Source organism: Mustela nivalis (genome assembly GCF_964662115.1).
Source record: "Mustela nivalis genome assembly, chromosome: 5".
NCBI classification, from domain to species: domain Eukaryota; kingdom Metazoa; phylum Chordata; class Mammalia; order Carnivora; family Mustelidae; genus Mustela; species Mustela nivalis.
The window spans coordinates 106,326,612-106,345,682 of record NC_139024.1 but is presented as its reverse complement, the minus strand read 5'-3'; the positions used below and the strand labels follow the sequence as shown (position 1 = coordinate 106,345,682).

The 19,071-nt window shown below is 33.4% G+C and overlaps 1 protein-coding gene across 1 annotated transcript in view; it reads left to right on the top strand.

Annotated features, from left to right (window-relative positions):
* The window catches only part of EYS (eyes shut homolog), a gene marked incomplete at its 5' end in the record, with an annotated part of 1,535,590 nt that overhangs the window by 44,692 nt on the left and 1,471,827 nt on the right, over positions 1-19,071 (top strand). The window contains 1 exon segment of the mRNA XM_082729457.1: positions 12,295-12,555. Coding sequence (XP_082585583.1) covers positions 12,295-12,555 — 261 coding nt within the window.

Genomic DNA, 19,071 nt, shown 5'->3' with positions numbered 1-19,071 from the left:
TTTCTTTTAGCCTCCTGAACTGTTGTATAGTAATTAATACAAATATTTTCATTAAAATGATTGGCATTTATGCCTCAAACATATGCATATATAGTTATTATATATTATTTATATAATGTATATTTTATTATGTATAACAACATTAGCACAAAAATAGGGAATAGAGAAAGACCTACAGTAATACTTTTTACATATCACACTAGAATTAAATTAGTATCTGTGATAGATTAAATCTGTGGTAGATCTGATATATGTTAAATTGTGTACGGTAACCTTCAGAGCAACAATTAAGAAAATAACTCAGCTAATGTAATAAAAACAGCATTACAAATACTAAAAATTTGCCCTACAAAATATTTACTTAAGAGTCAAGTAGTATCGGGCACCTGGGTGGCTCAGTGGGTTAAGCCACTGCCTTTGGTTCAGGTCATGATCCCAGGGTCCTGGGACTGAGCCCCGCATCAGGCTCTCTGCTAAGCAGGGAGCTTGCTTCCCTCTCTCTCTCTGCCTGCCTCTCTGTCTACTTGTGATCTCTCTCTGTCAAATAAATAAATAAAATATTAAAAAAAAAGAGATAAGTATTATCAGAAGAATAGAGATAAAAAACATTATAAAAATGAGGGGAGTGTTAAAGTCCCCTACTATTATTGTATTGTTGTTGATGTGTTTCTTTGATTTTGTTATTAATTGGTTTATATAGTTGGCTGCTCCCACGTTGGGGGCATAGATATTTAAAATTGTTAAATCTTCTTGTTGGACAGACCCTTTGAGTATGATATAGTGTCCTTCCTCATCTCTTATTATAGTCTTTGGCTTAAAATCTAATTGATCTGATGGAAAAATGTTCCATGCTCCTGGATTGGAAGAATAAATATTGTGAAAATGTCTATGCTACCTAAAGCAATCTACACATTTAATGCAATTCCTATCAAAGTACCATCCATCTTTTTCAAAGAAATGGAACAAATAATGCTAAAATTTATATGGAACCAGAAAAGACCTCGAATAGCCAAAGGGATATTGAAAAAGAAAGCCAACGTTGGTGGCATCACAATTCCGGACTTCAAGCTCTATTACAAAGCTGTCATCATCAAGACAGCATGGTACTGGCACAAAAACAGACACATAGATCAATGGAACAGAATAGAGAGCCCAGAAATAGACCCTCAAATCTATGGTCAACTCATCTTCGACAAAGCAGGAAAGAATGTCCAATGGAAAAAAGACAGCCTCTTCAATAAATGGTGCTGGGAAAATTGGACAGCCACATGCAGAAAAATGAAATTGGACCATTTCCTTACACCACACACAAAAATAGACTCAAAATGGATGAAGGACCTCAATGTGAGAAAGGAATCCATCAAAATCCTTGAGGAGAACACAGGCAGCAACCTCTTCGACCTCTGCCGCAGCAACATCTTCCTAGGAACAACGCAAAAGGCAAGGGAAGCAAGGGAAAAAATGAACTATTGGGATTTCATCAAGATCAAAAGCTTTTGCACAGCAAAGGAAACAGTTAACAAAATCAAAAGACAACTGACAGAATGGGAGAAGATATTTGCAAACGACATATCAGATAAAGGACTAGTGTCCAGAATCTATAAAGAACTTAGCAAACTCAACACCCAAAGAACAAATAATCCAATCAAGAAATGGGCAGAGGACATGAACAGACATTTCTGCAAAGAAGACATCCAGATGGCCAACAGACACATGAAAAAGTGCTCCGTATCACTCGGCATCAGGGAAATACAAATCAAAACCACAATGAGATATCACCTCACACCAGTCAGAATGGCTAAAATCAACAAGTCAGGAAATGACAGATGCTGGCGAGGATGTGGAGAAAGGGGAACCCTCCTACACTGTTGGTGGGAATGCAAGCTGGTGCAGCCACTCTGGAAAACAGCAAGAGGTTCCTCAGAATGTTGAAAATAGAACTGCCCTATGACCCAGCAATTGCACTATTGGGTATTTACCCTAAAGATACAAATGTAGTGATCCAAAGGGGCACATGCACCCGAATGTTTATAGCAGCAATGTCCACAATAGCCAAACTATGGAAAGAACCTAGATGTCCATCCACAGATGAATGGATCAAGAAGATGTGGTATATATACACAATGGAATACTATGCAGCCATCAAAAGAAATGAAATCTTGCCTTTTGCGACAACATGGATGGAACTAGAGCGTATCATGCTTAGCGAAATAAGTCAAGCAGAGAAAGACAACTATCATATGATCTCCCTGATATGAGGAAGTGGTGATGCAACAGGGAGGCTTAAGTGGGTAGGAGAAGAATAAATGAAACAAGATGGGATTGGGAGGGAGACAAACCATAAGTGACTCTTAATCTCACAAAACAAACTGAGGGTTGCTGGGGGGAGGGGGTTTGGGAGAAGGGGGTGGGATTATGGACATTGGGGAGGGTATGTGCTTTGGTGAGTGCTGTGAAGTGTGTAAACCTGGTGATTCACAGACCTGTACCCCTGGGGATAAAAATATATGTTTATAAAAAATAAAAAGTTAAAAAAAAAAAAACAAAAAACATTATAAAAATGAGAATAAAATAAAAATGAGGCTAACATAAATGAGAATGATAAGCATAAATCCAACTATGTTAAAAATAACATTAAAATAAAATGGGTTAAAAACCCAATCCAAGGCAAAGATTTTCAAGTTAGATAATTTCTGAATATAGACAATATATACCATCTATAGAACACACACTATGCACTTAAATGTACAAATAGGTTGAAAGTAAAAGGTTAGAAAAAGACATACTATTCAATCAGCAAGCATAGAAAGCTAGAGTATCTCTACTAATGTCAGACAAAATGGACTTTCTTGGTTTTGTTTTTAAATTTTTAAAAATTTTCTTATGTTATGTTAGTCATAGCATCAAAAAACCATTGTTTAAGAATAAACCTAACCAAAGAGGTAAAGGATCTATACTCTAAGAACTACAAAACACTCATGAAAGAAATTGAAGAAGACACAAAAGGGTGGAAAAATATTTCATGTTCATGGATCAGAAGAATAAACATTGTTAAAATGTCTCTGCTGCCCAGAGCAATCTGTGCTTTCAACGTCATCCCAAATCAAAATGCCAATGGTATTTCTCAAAGTGCTAGAACAAAATAGACTTTAAAAGAAAAAATGGTTAATTGAAAAAAAAAGAAACAACATATTAAAATGACAAAGGAATCATGAGAAGATAAAGCAATTATAAACATATATGCACTTAACAACAGAGACTCAAAATATATGAAATAAAAACTGACAGAATTAAAGAAAAAAATGGCCAATTCAACAATACCAGTTTGAAACTCCAACACTTCACTTTCTGTAGTGGATATAACGTTTGGTAGATGAAAAAAAATATAAAATAATTTGAAGAACACTATAAATCTGGTAAAACTGGCAGATATCTATAGAACGTTCCACTCAACGGTAGCAGACTGGCATTCTTCTCTAATGCATATTGAACATTTCGAAGATAGGTCATGTGTTAATATAAGCTGCAATATATTTAAGAGGATTACAGTAATAGAAAAGATATATTTTCTAACCACAATTGATTGAAATTAGGAATCAAAACCAACAAGCAATTCAGTAATTTACAAATATATGAAAACTAAATAACACACTCCACACAAATCAGTGAATCAAAAAGAAAGTACAGGGGACATTAAAAAATAATTTGAGATTAATTAAAATAAAGATATGGCATACCAAAAGTCATGGGATATAGGCATTTCAGCATTTAGAATTAAAATTATAGCTGTAAATGCCTATGTTAAAAATAAAGAAGATCTTAATCAATATCCTAAACTTCTACCCTAACATAATGGAAAAGGAAAAAAGTTAAATCTAAAGCAAGCCAAAGGAGAAAAATCGTAAACTGTAGAGTGAAATTAATTAAATAGGGTATAAGCAAATATAGAATATCAACAAACCAAAAGTCTGTTTTTGAAATGATTAACAAAATGAATAGGACTTACCTATGCTAAGAAAAACAGAGAGAAGACTCAAATTACTAAAAGCAAGAGAGATAAAACATAAATTACAGAAAGAATAAAGATTATAAGAAAAAAACTAGGAACAGCAGTATATCTCAAAATGTAGGTAGCTGTGATGAAATGGGGACATTCCCAGAGAAATACAAACTACTAGAATTGACTCAAAAGAAATAGAAAATCTGAATATATTTATTATAAGCAAAAAAGATTAAGTTAGTGATTCAAGAAACAAATAAAAAAAATCACACTAAGAAATATTCAGGCCTAAATGGTTTCACTGGGGAATGCTAGCAAACATGAAGCAGAATTAATAGAAATTATTCACAAACTCATCCAAAACTAAATGAGGAGGACACATTTTTAAACTTATTCTATTAGACCAATGTTACAATGTTAACAAAACCAAAGACATCACAAGAAAAGAAAACTACAGACCAATATGTTTTATTAATCTGAACACAAAATCCCTCAATATAGTCACAGCACAACAAATGCAGTAACATATAAAAAAATTATGCATCATGGCCATGGGGAATTTATCCTAGGAATACAAGGTTTTCATGCTTTAACATGGAATTTTAACAAGGATGTTTTAACATCCTTAAATTAATTAATGTAAATATACTATGTCAATAGAAGAACAGGAAAAAAGGAAAACACATAATTCCAATAATTGAAGTGTTGGGGGATACATTTTACAGAATCTAATAAACTTTCATGATAAAAACAATAAAAAAATGAGGAATAAAGTGGAGGTTCTTCAACCTGATAAAGAATTCTGGAGAAGAAGGAGGAGAAGAAAAGAGAGAGGAAGAATCAGTAACAGCAGGAGCAACATAATTACATTATGTTTAATGATGAAAGAAGACTGGAAATGTAAATGAAAAAACTTAACAGTTTACATCTGCTATTGTCAATATGATTAAAAAGAAAGATTAATAAAAAGTACTGGTGTTGGTGAGGATTTGGAGAATACTGCTGGAGGAATGTACATACAGGTGCTTTGAAAAAGTTTATCAACTGATAAATAAAATGTGTTATATTTATACATGGAATATTATTCGGCAATAAGAAAGTATGGATTACTAATACCTGGTTATATATGGATTCCCCTTGAAAACCTTATGCTATGGGAAAGAAGTCAGTCACAAATGACACATGCAGTAGAACTAAATAAATATTTATGTAATGAAAAAATAATTTTCAGGAGTATTTTATTAAAACATTTTTGTTCTGTGATATAACTTTTTTTTTCTGTGTTTCTTTGTTTATGCTTAACTTTCGTGATATTCAGACAATTTTGTAATTATAAAAATGATCAGTATTGTTACAGCTTTTGACATTGTCTCAGTACTAAAATAGAGCTTAGCAGAGTTTACAACTCAATTCTTTATATAAAATTAACTGTTTCTATACCAGTCACAAAATATAGACATTTTTATGTAATATATCACCTACTATAATAACAAGATATGCAAAGTCTTAGAAGTAACTTGCAAAAGATGCTCATATTCTCTGTAAAACAAAGTTTATTGCACAATTAATTAAAAAGATAAAATAATAGATGTTCTGAACACATTAAAATGTAACCATGGATTTAGATAGTATACCTTAATCTGGCCAAGATACCAATTTTCTTGTATGTCCCCATGTATGTGTATATGTTTTTGTTTTGGTTAGTCTTGCTGCTACTAAACCTTGGTACCAAGATACCAAGATAGTATACCTTAATCTGGCCAAGATACCAATGTGTTAATTAACACATTAAATGTTATACCAATAATATTGCTTATTATTTTAGAAACTAATCAAGTTCCAAGAACTATACAAAATAATAATATTTTATAAACAGCTGACTCTTCTTTGAAAAGGAAGTTATCGGGTGTAACTTCATGTAACACCTGCTATGATAACTATAAAATCTGTATAGTGTCACTGTAAAAACAATCAGTGGACCAACAGAGGGCTCTGAGAACAATACACGTACAAATAGGATCTTGATATACAAGGAAATTGCCCATAATTTAATGGGAATATACTGACCAGATTCTTTAGTAGAAGGGATTGGGGAAATGGTTCACAATGAGATGGTAAATAAAACTGACTGCAGCCTTACACTTTATGTAGAAGCAAACTCTGAATATGTTCAGAAACAAATTAAAAAGCAAAATTGCCATGCAACTGAAAGAAATGTAGGAAGATATTTTTGCAGTTTTGGGATGGAAAACTTTTAAAATGAAACTCACAAGATACAACTTTTATTTATTTTCTATTTTTTTTAAAGATTTTATTTATTTATTTCCGAGACAGAGATCACAAGTAGTCAGAGAGAGGAGGTTAGCAGGCTCCCTGCTGAAAGAGGAGAGCCCGATGCAGGGCTTGATCCCAGCACTCTGGGATCATGACCATAGGTGAAGGCAGAGGCTTTTACCCACTGAGCCACCCAGGCGCCCAAGATAAAACTTTAAAAGTAAAACAATGATAGCACTGTAGCAATGATAGTACTGTGATAATATTAAATTAAAGAACTACTTTATGACAAAAGACCCTAATGTTAACTGATAGTTGCTAATCATAAATATTTTTCTATTGAATGCAGCTTACGGGGCATAATAGAAATGAAGTATTTTACACAGGTTTGAGTGTCACCACATTTTTGACCTAAAATGTACAAAAACATTTTTGGGGGGAATTTGGAAAACCTTTAAGGGGAGGAAAAAAAATTCACTAGTCGTTTTGCCTCTGGACTTGGTATAGTTTTTGTAATTATGGGGTATTAACTTTGCAACACCAGGCCCAGACTGTGAAGTGTTCACAGCTTCAAACCATTTATGAAGCTTAAGTTTATGACCAAGTCACCAATCCGTACTAATCAGAAATATCATATAAAAATGAAATCTGTTTATTCATATATTTATTAAACATTTGAGTATTCCCTAATTGGAAAACATTGAGCAAAATGTGAAAATGATATCTGATACCTGACCCCAGGTATCCATAAATAAATTAATGGTCTCCTCAGAACACATTTCATGGTTACTCTATATCATGTAGAAAGAATATATCTTTTTATATTACTAAAATAATTATTATTTCCACTTTCTAAACATACAAGTAGTTTGTGTTATAGGAATGAATTTTCTGGCTTTCTTTCTGGGAACTTTAAAATAAACCTGTTTCTTTTATGAGCTATTTTTTAAAAATTCACATTTTTCATGAGATGCTAAATATAACCAAGACTCTATTTTTCAGTTATAAGCAAAAGTTCTATTTTAAAGTGTAAAATCTCAAAGTCCATGATAAAATCAAGTATAGCTACAAATCCTATTTCTGTAGAGCCAGGAGGCTTATATAATATATACAGCTTTATGTGAATTTGTCACAGAAATATATTTTGATTATGGCTTTCTTAAATTACCTATTAACCAGGAAGTCTGATAATTATTAATTTCTAAGACTATTTTATTTTTGCCATGATATTGATGACTTTTTAATTAAAAAATGTAATGTGTGGGGTGCCTGGGTGGCTCAGTGGGTTGAGTCTCTGCCTTCGGCTCCGGTCGTGGTCCCGGGGTCCTGGGATCGAGCCCCGCGTTAGGGCTCTCTGCTCGGCGGGGAGCCTGCTTCCTCCTCTCTCTGCCTGCCTCTCTGCCTACTTGTGATCTCTCTCCCTCTGTCAGGTGAATAAATAAAGTCTTAAAAAAAAAAAAAAAGAAATTGAATGTGTTGTTTTGTGTTTATTTTGAGATTTATTTATTTTAGAGAGAGAGCACATGCACACACACATGCATGCACACGTGAGAGGGGGGAGGAGCAGAAGGAGACACTCTTCAAGAGGCCTCCCCCTGAACCTGGAGCCTATAGGGGGCTAGGTCTTAGGAACCATGAGGCCATGACCTGAGCAAAACCCATGAGTCAGATGCTGAGCTGATCCAGGTGCCTCTAATTTTAATTTTGGGTGTGTTATGCAAACTTTCCTGAGTCCCATGCAAAAGTTTTGTTACATTTTATTTTCGGAGGGGGTGTGTGGGGGGGAGAAACAAAAAAGGATCGTGAACTACTATCAGTATGGTTTCTTGTATGTCCCCATGTATGTGTATATGTTTTTGTTTTGGTTAGTCTTGCTGCTACTAAACAACATTTCTTTAGTGACTGGATTCTTTTTTGTATTGCACTTACATGCATATATACATATATATTTTTTTTTTCCTGTTTTTTTTTCTTTTTTCCTTTTTTATTTTTCTTTTTTTTTTTTTAAGATTTTATTTACTTATTTGACAGACAAGTAGGCAGAGAGGCAGGCAGAGACAGAGAGACGAGGACGCAGGCTCCCCGCTGAGCAGAGAGCCCGATGCGGGGCTCGATTCCAGAACCCTGGGACCACAACCTAAGCCTAAGGCAGAGGCTTTAACCCACTGAGCCACCCAGCCGCCCCTTTCTTTCCCTTTTTATTGTCCCCTGGAAAATGAGATAACCTAGTTTCTTTAAGCTTTATAGTAAAATGATATAGAGGTCATTAATTTGTTTAAGCAATTCTAAAGTAGATACCATTGTAATTTCCATTTCCATGCCAAAAGTTAATTATAATAAATTCATTAAAGGAAGTACTTTTGTATAATTAGTTTCAATTATAGTTTGGGTTGAAACTTAGCTAATGTATACATAATTATCTCCCATATATATATATATGTATTTTTCTTTCGGGTGCAAACCAATGCATATGTTATGGTATAAAGTCAAAGTTTGACTATATTATAGCTTCAGGCTCTATGACTTTTCATGCTTTACTTTTATATGTCAAACAATAAAAAATGTATACATGTTATATGACTTTGTGCTATCTGGACCAGATTTTTTATTTTACTTCATTATATCTAAATAGCTTTTTATAAGTCTAACCTTTTGGTATTACTTTTCAAATTATCTCCTAAAACTTAGAATTTCATGAAGCTGTTTATTCAGAACTTTTAAGATGACCTTTCTCTTGAACATTATTCAATTTTAAAATACATGTGATGATTATGTAATCAAACAATATTAATGCAGCATCCACTGTATATCAGCCATATGGATCGTAATCCTAGGATTTAGGGTAAATAGATAGAGTGATATCCTTAATTTCATCTCTACCTAGAATATTTTTCCATTAAAATACTAAATGATGAAAAAATTTAAATCACAATATTTATATATGAGATAATGTTTTCACTGACATGTTTTGCTTTATTCTTTCAGTCTTGTCTCAAACTTAAGTACGATTCAAACTGACCCCTATACTTTCCTTGACTTTCTTTTCTAACAAAATTGATGTATTTATCACTGAAAAGCTTTTAATTTAATAGCAATTTATCTTAGAACTAGGTATCCATATATGCATGTATACCAGCATACCAGCATTTGGGATGACAAAATGCTCCACAAACTTGTACATGGTTGGTTGTGTGCTTTAGTAAACTGGAGAAATGTATTTAGGTCAATGATTTTTCAAAGAGATGGTCTTATATTCTGGGGACATTTTGGATTCAAGGGTCTTTTTTTTTTTTTTTTTAAGATTTAATTTATTTATTTGCCAGACAGAGATCACAAGTAGGCAGAGAGGCAGGCGGGGTGGGGGTGGGAAGCAGGCTCCCTACAGAGCAGAGAGCCCAATGCAGGGCTGGATCCCAGGACCCTGAGACCATGACCTAAGGCAGAGGCTTAACCCACTGAGCCACCTAGGTGCCCCTCTAGGGCCATTCTAATATTCAGTATAATTGGTTGAAACAGCTAACATTTAGAAGGTAAGTGATGGACAATGAATGTTATAAATCTTTCAATGCACAGAATGATTCCATGAACAACAAAAAGTGTTCCACGGTTTGCACAATTTCCAAAAGTCCCAGCATACATTAATGTGGATATAAAACCTTTTTATAACTATCTGAGCCAATATCTTAACTTCATTTTACACAGTGACACAAAATATTTTTATAAAATTTTAATAATCGTTGAATTTTCCAGGAATGAAACTTTCATGTTGATCAAGGACATACTATGTTTTATTCAAAAGTGTATTAGAATTTTTTAACCATATTGGAAAATCATATCATCCTACTTGAATTTCTAAAAAGAAACTACTATAATCATTCTCCATTTATCGCTGCCATGCCCGTGTTCAATAACTTTATTTCAAGTTAAAATATACACATATGATATGGTTGGTATCAGCCTTACCTGCCCAGTAATGAACACACTTAATCCTCTTCTGTGGAATAGATGTAGTACTGATAATTTTACAGATGAGAAAACTAGGGCACAAAAACTTCTAAATAAGTTAGAGAAGAATTAGAATAGAGAAGAATTAGAATCAAGGTTCCCATTTCAAGGCCAGTGCTTTGAATATATCAAAGCATCAACTATCCTGACTGCCATTAACAATCTCAGTGATCCTTGGCAAATTGCATTAAATGGCTAAGTTTCTCACAACTACAAGAAGAAAGGTTTGAACTAATCGACCCTTAACATTCTTGCTGGCTCCAAACACCTACCATCATATAAATTTATGAGTGTAATGACTTAGGTTCAGTAGGTTAATTTTCACTAATAATAACAAGCAAAGTAATTTGACATTGCTCTTCTCCACTCATTGACATGTTTATATGATTATCTTAAGTGTCCTTTGAATAGTTGGCGAAGGATACTTCAAAATTACAGCACTATACTTTAGACCAAAGATTATCTTTGATTTAGGTTTCTTTCTTACCTCACATGTTCTTTTTCTGATGCTTTATGTGCATGTATATACAATATTCAAAGGAATAATGTGTGCATATTATATAGTGTATAATTGTAATAAGATAGCATCTCATAATCCACTTTACCAAAGGTGGTGCCTAATCTATAAAGAAGACCCAAGAATGTTTGTTTGGTATGTTTAGGTCAATGCCAGTCATATAGAAAACACAAAGATCTGTATCTAAGGAATGAATGTCGAAATGAATGAATGGATACTTTCAATGGAAACTGTTATTAATTAAAACCCCATTTCTCTTAGGCATGAGGTTAAATATTTCAAATTTGTTTTGTGCTTCTCTCAATAGTAATGCTATTGATTAGGAATGCCTGGGGCGCTCGTCACTCACTTGTCGCTGGCTGCCAATGCCTGGGACACTCACCTACCTGCGGGGAATTCTGGGGCACTCGCTAGGGTCGGTGCTAACTTCTGGAGACCCTACACAGGCATTTCCTCAAGCCAGTGTTGCAGGACTGTCTCCTGTGTTTTGTTTTGTTTTCTTTCTCAGGATTGCAAGGTGCACCTCAGTGAAAGAGCAAGGGCTTTTCTTTTGTTTTTTGTTTTTTGTTTTTTTGTTTTTTTTCCGCTTTTAATCTTGGGTTCCCGCTAACAGGGCAGGCCACACAGGTTAAATATCAGGTAAAAAGAGAGCAAACCTAGAGTTGTGGCTTTATTGAGATGGGGGGGTTGGTGCCGAGGGTTTCTCGGATTCACTCTGTTGGTGAATTTAAACCATGCCAGCTGGGGCGCCTGGGTGGCTCAGTGGGTTAAGGCCACTGCCTTCAGCTGAGGTCCTGATCCCAGGATGCTGAGATCATGTCCTGCATCAGGCTCTCTGCTCAGCGGGGAGCCTGCTTACCCCTCCCCCTCTCTGCCTGCCTCTCTGCCTACCTGTGATCTCTGTCTGTCAAATAAATAAATACACTCTTCAAACAGGCCAGCCAACGGAAGTTAAAGAGCAGGAAGGGAAAAGAAAGGTCACGCATAAGGTCGGTTATCTAGGTCAACCAAGGTTTTGTAAAAAGGGGAACTTCAGGTGGGTCAGGCTGGCTCTTCATCTATTTATGTAGCTGGCAGTGTGTTTATTCAGGATAAATATCTTTGAAATGAATGCCTGACACTCAAAAGTTTATGTTGAGCATTCACCTTGCAATCAGAAAGCTAATTGTCAGGCTCTCACACTGCAGATTTTCACAGAAATTCTGACAAACGTTAACCTTGTCATTTAGCCTCAGGAGGTTAATGACGCTATCCTAGGTTACATAGAAATTAGTGGCAGAACCTGTGTTTGAGTCTAGGTCTGTCTTTTGCTAAAGTTCTTTTTACTCACTCTGTACAATAAGCAATATTAAGTTTTGCCAAGAACCAACATTTTCTCTAAGAATATTTTAAAAGTGAGCCCACAACCATATCTATTGTATTGCTATCCTATGTATTTAAATGAATATATATTTAAATTTTACAACTAATTGGATTTTTTTGTTTTTGCATGTTGCAGATGCAGCTGTTCTCCTGTTTACATGGACGGATTCTATAACCTCAGTGTTGAAGATTGCTTAGGAAACCAGAGTACATCAGTGCATGGCTTCTGCTTGGTCCATTTGCACAACTGCAACTGTAGCTGTCCGCAAAGATCTGAAAGAAACATCTGTGAAATAGAAACTGAAGATTGTAAATCTGTGCCCTGCAAAAATGAAGCAACCGGTATACATTTAAGTGGCTATTTCTACTGCAAATGTATCCCAGGATTTACAGGCAAGTATTTCTGAGAAATCAAATTCTCTAGGGGCTAATGATAATACATGTATTTAATATTTTTCAAAATGTATCTAATGATTGGTATTGTAGCCTGCTTTCTCATTTAGCAAAGAAGAAATATCTTCACTTGGACTAATAGGATTGGTTCTTTGGGCAGTTACATTGCTGACTATACAGCCTTGGCTCATGCAAATGAGGCTAAAAAGGCCAGGCTGAACTGTAGAGACTGTGATATATATGTCAAAGTTCTGAGGAGAAGAACAGGCAGCCTTAACCTCTTAATAATTTCACCTAAACAGCTATGATATTGCCCTTCAACCTCCTGTTTGGCTGCCAGGCACACTGAGTGCTTAGATTAAAACTAAAACTTAATTCTGCATTTTCCAGGTCAGTTTAATGCTCCATTAGTAAGATTAAAAATATTCCATAAAAGTACAAACATACTATATCCTCTGTAAAGTCACAGAAGATGATACTCACAGTTGCTGTGTAGTAAAAGGCATGCTTTGATTTAAAAATATCACAAATTAAGCATTCACATTTATGTTGTTTGAGATTATATGCTTGTTCTTACACTGAAATGATTATTAATAATAATTTCAGGACTATTTTAACTGCTTTATAAAAAGCAGTATGGAGGCCACACAGAATAAAATAATACTGTCACTTTTAAATCACACCTAAACTTTATGTAAAATAATAAAAAAAAAAGTTCTGTGCAACTTGATATCCCCTTTTATTAAGCAGACCCAACTCTAAACATTATTTGCATTTCCATCATAAAATGAAAAATATTTTTATCTATTTAATATTTAAAGTAATATCCTGAAGGTTTTAGAAGCAATTGAAAAAGGTAAGTTTCAAGAATAGAATGGCAATATTATTGGAATAAATGTATGGCTATCTAGATTAGTTTCTTTTTTTGTTCTTTATTTTTAAATGAAAATATATTTGAGTGTACGAATTTTGGTAAGCTTGCTAAAAAGGTTGTCCCATTACTTCAAATTTCACATTTCAAACATGTTCTTAGTAAAAATAAAATAGCATAAAAGGTGCTAGTGTTGTTGAAACATAGGTATCTGACTTAGGGAAAAACAAATACATACATACACCTGTTTTATAAACAAGATATCGTCCAAAATTTAGTGAAAATATATTAAGCATTAAGTGTACATAAAATGGAATAAAGAATAGAATTTAACTCCTCTTAATACCATTACTAAGAGAAAATGTCCTTTGATATTTTTATAGTCTGTGTGCATATGTACATATGTATATGTGCACAAATAATCAACGAGCACCCTGTCATTTTATATATCAAGATGCATATTGGCTATAAATTATATAATCATTAAATTTGTATTTATGTGTATATATACACACACATATACACACTATATAGTTAAACCACATGTAGCACTCACTGACATATTGTAGAAAATCGGTATGACTCACTCTTCAGTTGGGGATAAAAAATTAAACCCAATTTAAGATTTACAAGCCTGTATTATTAAGCAGGCCTATATCTCCTATGAAGTCTCTCTGTTTCTACTGAATTGCAAAGAACTCTGTGGGTTTCCTCATATCTAAATATTCAGTCTACCTTTAAAGTCTTCATGCAGTGAAATGTGAAGAAACTGATTAGTCTCAACTTTCCCAAAGTTGCACAGTTAATCCCACAAAAAGCAGAATATTTGGGCAGCAATTTAAAATCAGTGCCCCTTTTCTCTTCCACCTCTTTCTCTCCCTCTGTCTGGCTTCTCCACATGTCCATTCTCTCTCCCTTCATCTGGAGTTTTCCTCTATCCAGTCTCTCCTCTTCTACCTAGTTTCTTTCCCTTTATTTTTTTCCCTTTTTTTTTTTTTTATTTCTCCTTTCCTTTTCTCCTCTTCCATCTGGTTTCTACCCCCTCTCTTTTATCCCCTTAATCTAGCTTCACCACCTCCATCTATGAACTCATGTGTTTCCTATAGAAATGTATAAGGTAATATTCCCATACCTTTCATAAGTATAATCACTTCTTTCTTTATCCCATCACCTTTTGGGGGAGTTTTCAGCCTTATATGCAAACTTCTAGGTTAAATGTTGTCCCTGTATATTTGGCCCAGGAGATCGTAAACTTGAATGCTCATGAGAATCGCCTGGATGTTAAACCTCAGAGTGTCAGCCCTATCTCAGATGTTTCTCATTCAGCAATTCTGGGGCTCAGTAGGTCTGGGTGATGCTGATGCTGCTGGACCATGAACCACACTCAGAGAACTGCTCTTCCAGCCTATTATATTCATGAAGAAGGTTGGTATGGATACGAAAATGTAAAATTCAGCTTCAAGTGAGAGCTGTCACTCAGCACAGTGTGAGGAACCCATCTAGTCTATTCTCCTGGTGAGCATTAACTTCTTGAGCAAGATGATGTCATCATATGGGAAGACCATATACTTGGGTGGATCTTACATGATTTAAACTTAATTCCAGTGTGATTATCTGAAGTTGTCTAGAGATTTTAAAATCTGGGAGTAATTCCAGTGGGTTTTTTTCAGGCAATAGCCTTTTTCAAATTATCTTGTTATTCATATCTATGATATTTTAGTAATGGAATAAAAATTTTATTTATTTTTAGTTAATTTTTTTCCTTGTCAGTTTGACACTTTCAACATTGCTGGTTTCTAAAATGGCTTATAGTCAAAATAAGAGCTGTGAGCTAGTTGGATAAATTCTTGAGTTATCTTTGTCTTTATTTAAAATATTTTGGGTTTCTCCTACCCTTGACTTAAGTAACCAAATTCTCCTTTTCCTCCTCTTATGGTTGTTTTGGTACAGGGAGAGGCTAGGAAGCTCTTTGGTTAGCAGGAGGATCCAAGTAGTTCTTGACAATTAGGCCCAGCTTTCCCATATTTAAAAAGGGGCTTAAAAAAATAAATAAATAAAATAAAAAATAAAGTGGGCCTGAGCTAAGCCTCCTTAACAGTCTGCTTTCTTCTCAACTGATTATATAGTAAGGGCCTCTATCTTAAAAGCAAACTTCTTCTCTGCTATAGTCTTATAAATTTGACTTGCACAGCTCTGTGGTTCTCGACCCTCCCCATGACAACTTTTCTTTTTAAAGTCTCAGGTTGATATTGAATAGATAATAAATAAGGTGGAATCTTTCATTTCTAATTTAAAAATCTTAATAGGAGGTGAAGTAATAATATTGCATAATAGCCATTTAGTACAATAACATTTACTTTTATTTTTATAATTTTTAAATTTAAATTTAAATAAATTTTGAATATATACATGCATTCACAAATTGGTCTTTTATATGTATTTTTAGCAGTTTTGTTTTCAGTCTTACACATTTATGCTTACTTTATACAAAGACATGAAAGACATTCCTTTTTACTCTGCACCCTGAAATATTTAAAATAAAATTGAAAGTTACAAAAATTCCTTATTTTTATTGCAAATAACTAATAATTTAAATATTAGTCTTAGGAAGATTATTTCTTTTTAAAAATTTATCATCACTTTCCAGGGTTTTATTGAGTTATTTTACTAAGTTATGTGACTTGATTTAGTTATTAATATTAATGGCTTTGAATTTTAATTGTCATATAATAATAATTTTATCTGACTTAATGTTAATTTTTCAATTTTATCTTGATTTTTACATATGTATGTGTGTTTTCTGATTAGCTGTAGTTTAATACAGTTGTTATTTTCGAGGACCTTACTATTCATAAACTTAAAATTCTCAAGTTTTCTGCTTTATATTTAGTATTTTATATATTTAACAATAGAATTCCTTTCTTTAGCTTTAGGAAACATCACAAGGTCTTGCTCTTTTTATTCTTTAATTTTTGTTTCTTTGTAATCTTTAGTTAATTTGTTATTTAATGACGAACTTTTAGAGCTATAGATTTTACTTGGGGTATTATTTTGCCTGTATTTTAGAAATTCGATATACAGGTTTTTATTATTTGTTTTTTTAGTTTTACTGCTTTCTAAGTAGACTTACTTCATGCTTGATTTCCAGCTTTGTCTGTGAGTCAATATGGTGTTTGAAGATAAGATTTCTAAGTTACTTGGAAATTTTGTTTATTCTTTGGTTCTTAATTTCCAATGTTACTGCATCATTTTTTTTAAAATATTTTATTTATTTATTTGACAGAGATCGCAAGTAGGCAGAAAGGCAGGCAGAGAGAGAGCTGGGGAAACAGGCTCCCTGCTGAGCAGAGAGCCCGATGTGGTGCTTGATCCCAGAACCCTGGGTTCATGACCTGAGCTGAAGGCAGAGGCTTTAACCCACTGAGCCACCCAGGTGCCCCTTACTGCATCATTAATACAAAATAGGGTCATCAGTAATTGCTTTTGGTATATTTTTCCTTTTTATTTTGAAAACATACAGAGAAATGAAATTATTTTTATAGTTTACCTAACTGTAGAGGATTACTGGTAGCTACTGGTAGGCTCAAGGGAAAGTTCCTGAGAAAAATCCCTACTGTGTAGTCTTTTATAATTTGTAATAATTTCTTGTAATTTGTTAGCAGTGTGTGCCTTGAGGGCAAAAGTAATGAATGTTGGGTTCATAGTGGCTTAGCATATGATAATTCTTTTAGAATAGTAGTTGGATATTTAGAAATAATAAAATTTGTGTATATTCTTTAAAATTTCTTTCCTATGATTTTCATATCAGGTTGGAGAAAAATAATCTCAAGAGATTTTTGAGGAAGAGAGATTTTTAGTGCCACCTCAAGTGTAGCATATTCAAGTGTTTGAAAGTAGTGTTGAAGAACAAAAATCTTTCACTCTGTACACCAGACTCCCATATGGTTTTGATGTGTAGCAAAATGTTGGATTCACTTCCCTGTATGCTTTCATAGGTATAAATATACATATACATATATATGAAATGGACACATATATATACATGCAATAAAAATAAGTTAGAGGTCCTCGTGTCAGTTTTTTTTTTCTAATAATTTCCAAGTAGTTCTAAAATTTTGCTTTTTTAATTGGGGCTGTCTTGTGTAGCTCAAAGTATGTTATGCTGTGCCATGTTTTATATTCCCAAACTTCAGTTTATCTTATAAATCATATTTTTATAAAATAAATATATTTTCCTTTTTAATACCTATTTCTGGGATACTCCTTTGTCTAGTATTACTTTTGGTTTTGTCTTTTATATGGAGATTTTAGTTCATTTATGTTTCACATAATTATTTTATTTTGTACTTGGATTGAAATATGTCCCTACATTATTTGTTTTCCATTTGTTTTGTATGTTCTCTAATACATTTTTTCTCCCTTCCTATATTCTTTTGGTTAATTACGTATTTTCTTATTCTATTTATTCCTCTTAAATATACTTTTGCTCTTCTTAGATGCTTACCCTACAGATTACATCATTTTAATTAGTTTAACGTATTTTAATATAAATTAGTGTTTGTACCATGTTTCAGGAAATGCGTAGGCCTTACACACTTTTGCCACATTTAACCCTCCAGATAAGTGCTTAGTTTTGAATATGTTGTTTTGCAAATACTTAAAACTGTGCATGACACTATTGTTATAATTTTATATAGACAATATTTATTTTGATTTACCTTCATTTTGGTCTTTTATTGTTGTTATTTCCTTCGTATACTTCCAGGCTTCCAATGGCCTTCTCTTACCATATGTATGATAATCACTATTTAGCATATTATTGTAAGCATTTCTGCTGTGATGAATTCTCCATTTTTTGTTTGCCTAAATATACATTTATTTCATGTTTGTACCTAAAAGATATAATAAGAGATCAGTAGATGAGTTAAATGAATGAAGTGACTATGACTACAAATTAAATGTCTTGGGTATTGATGTACTTAAAGATGTATGTCTTTGCTGATTTTACATATATATAAAATACACACACATGCATATACATATATGTGCATGTGTGTATCTGTCATCTACATGTCTATCATGTGATATTGCTTGTCTTATAGTATATTTTACTCCTATTTATTGGTTCATGTATTTTATTTTATAAAGCACATCATGGCACAGAAAATTTAGCAAAAGGCTCAGACAACTGAGATACCAAATGTGTCACATGAGTCATGCCACGACTTGAGCCAGGTGTTTACTTATAATATTCTCTTATATGCAAGCTTGAGGCTTATGTATACTGATTATATTCTAAAGAATAGAAAATGAGTGTGAGATCAAAATGTTTGACAAAATAAGAAATTCAAATATTTTTAGGTAATTCTGTCACAAAATTGCCTTTAATTAAATAATTAATATATATTTAGCATGTTACTAATATACTGCTCTATTCATGTGATTGAAATACTACTGAAATCAAGGGAATTATGATGGGAATTATACTTCTGTCTACATTGATCCTTAGGCTTTGAGCTTACTGAAGGCTCTTTTAACCAAATAGAAGACAGGAGCCATAGACACATATTTGAGAGATAATATTAAAAAGCTGTGGGAAAGAGGACAGTTACTCTTCACTCTGGAAGATTCTTATTCTGTCCTTCATGG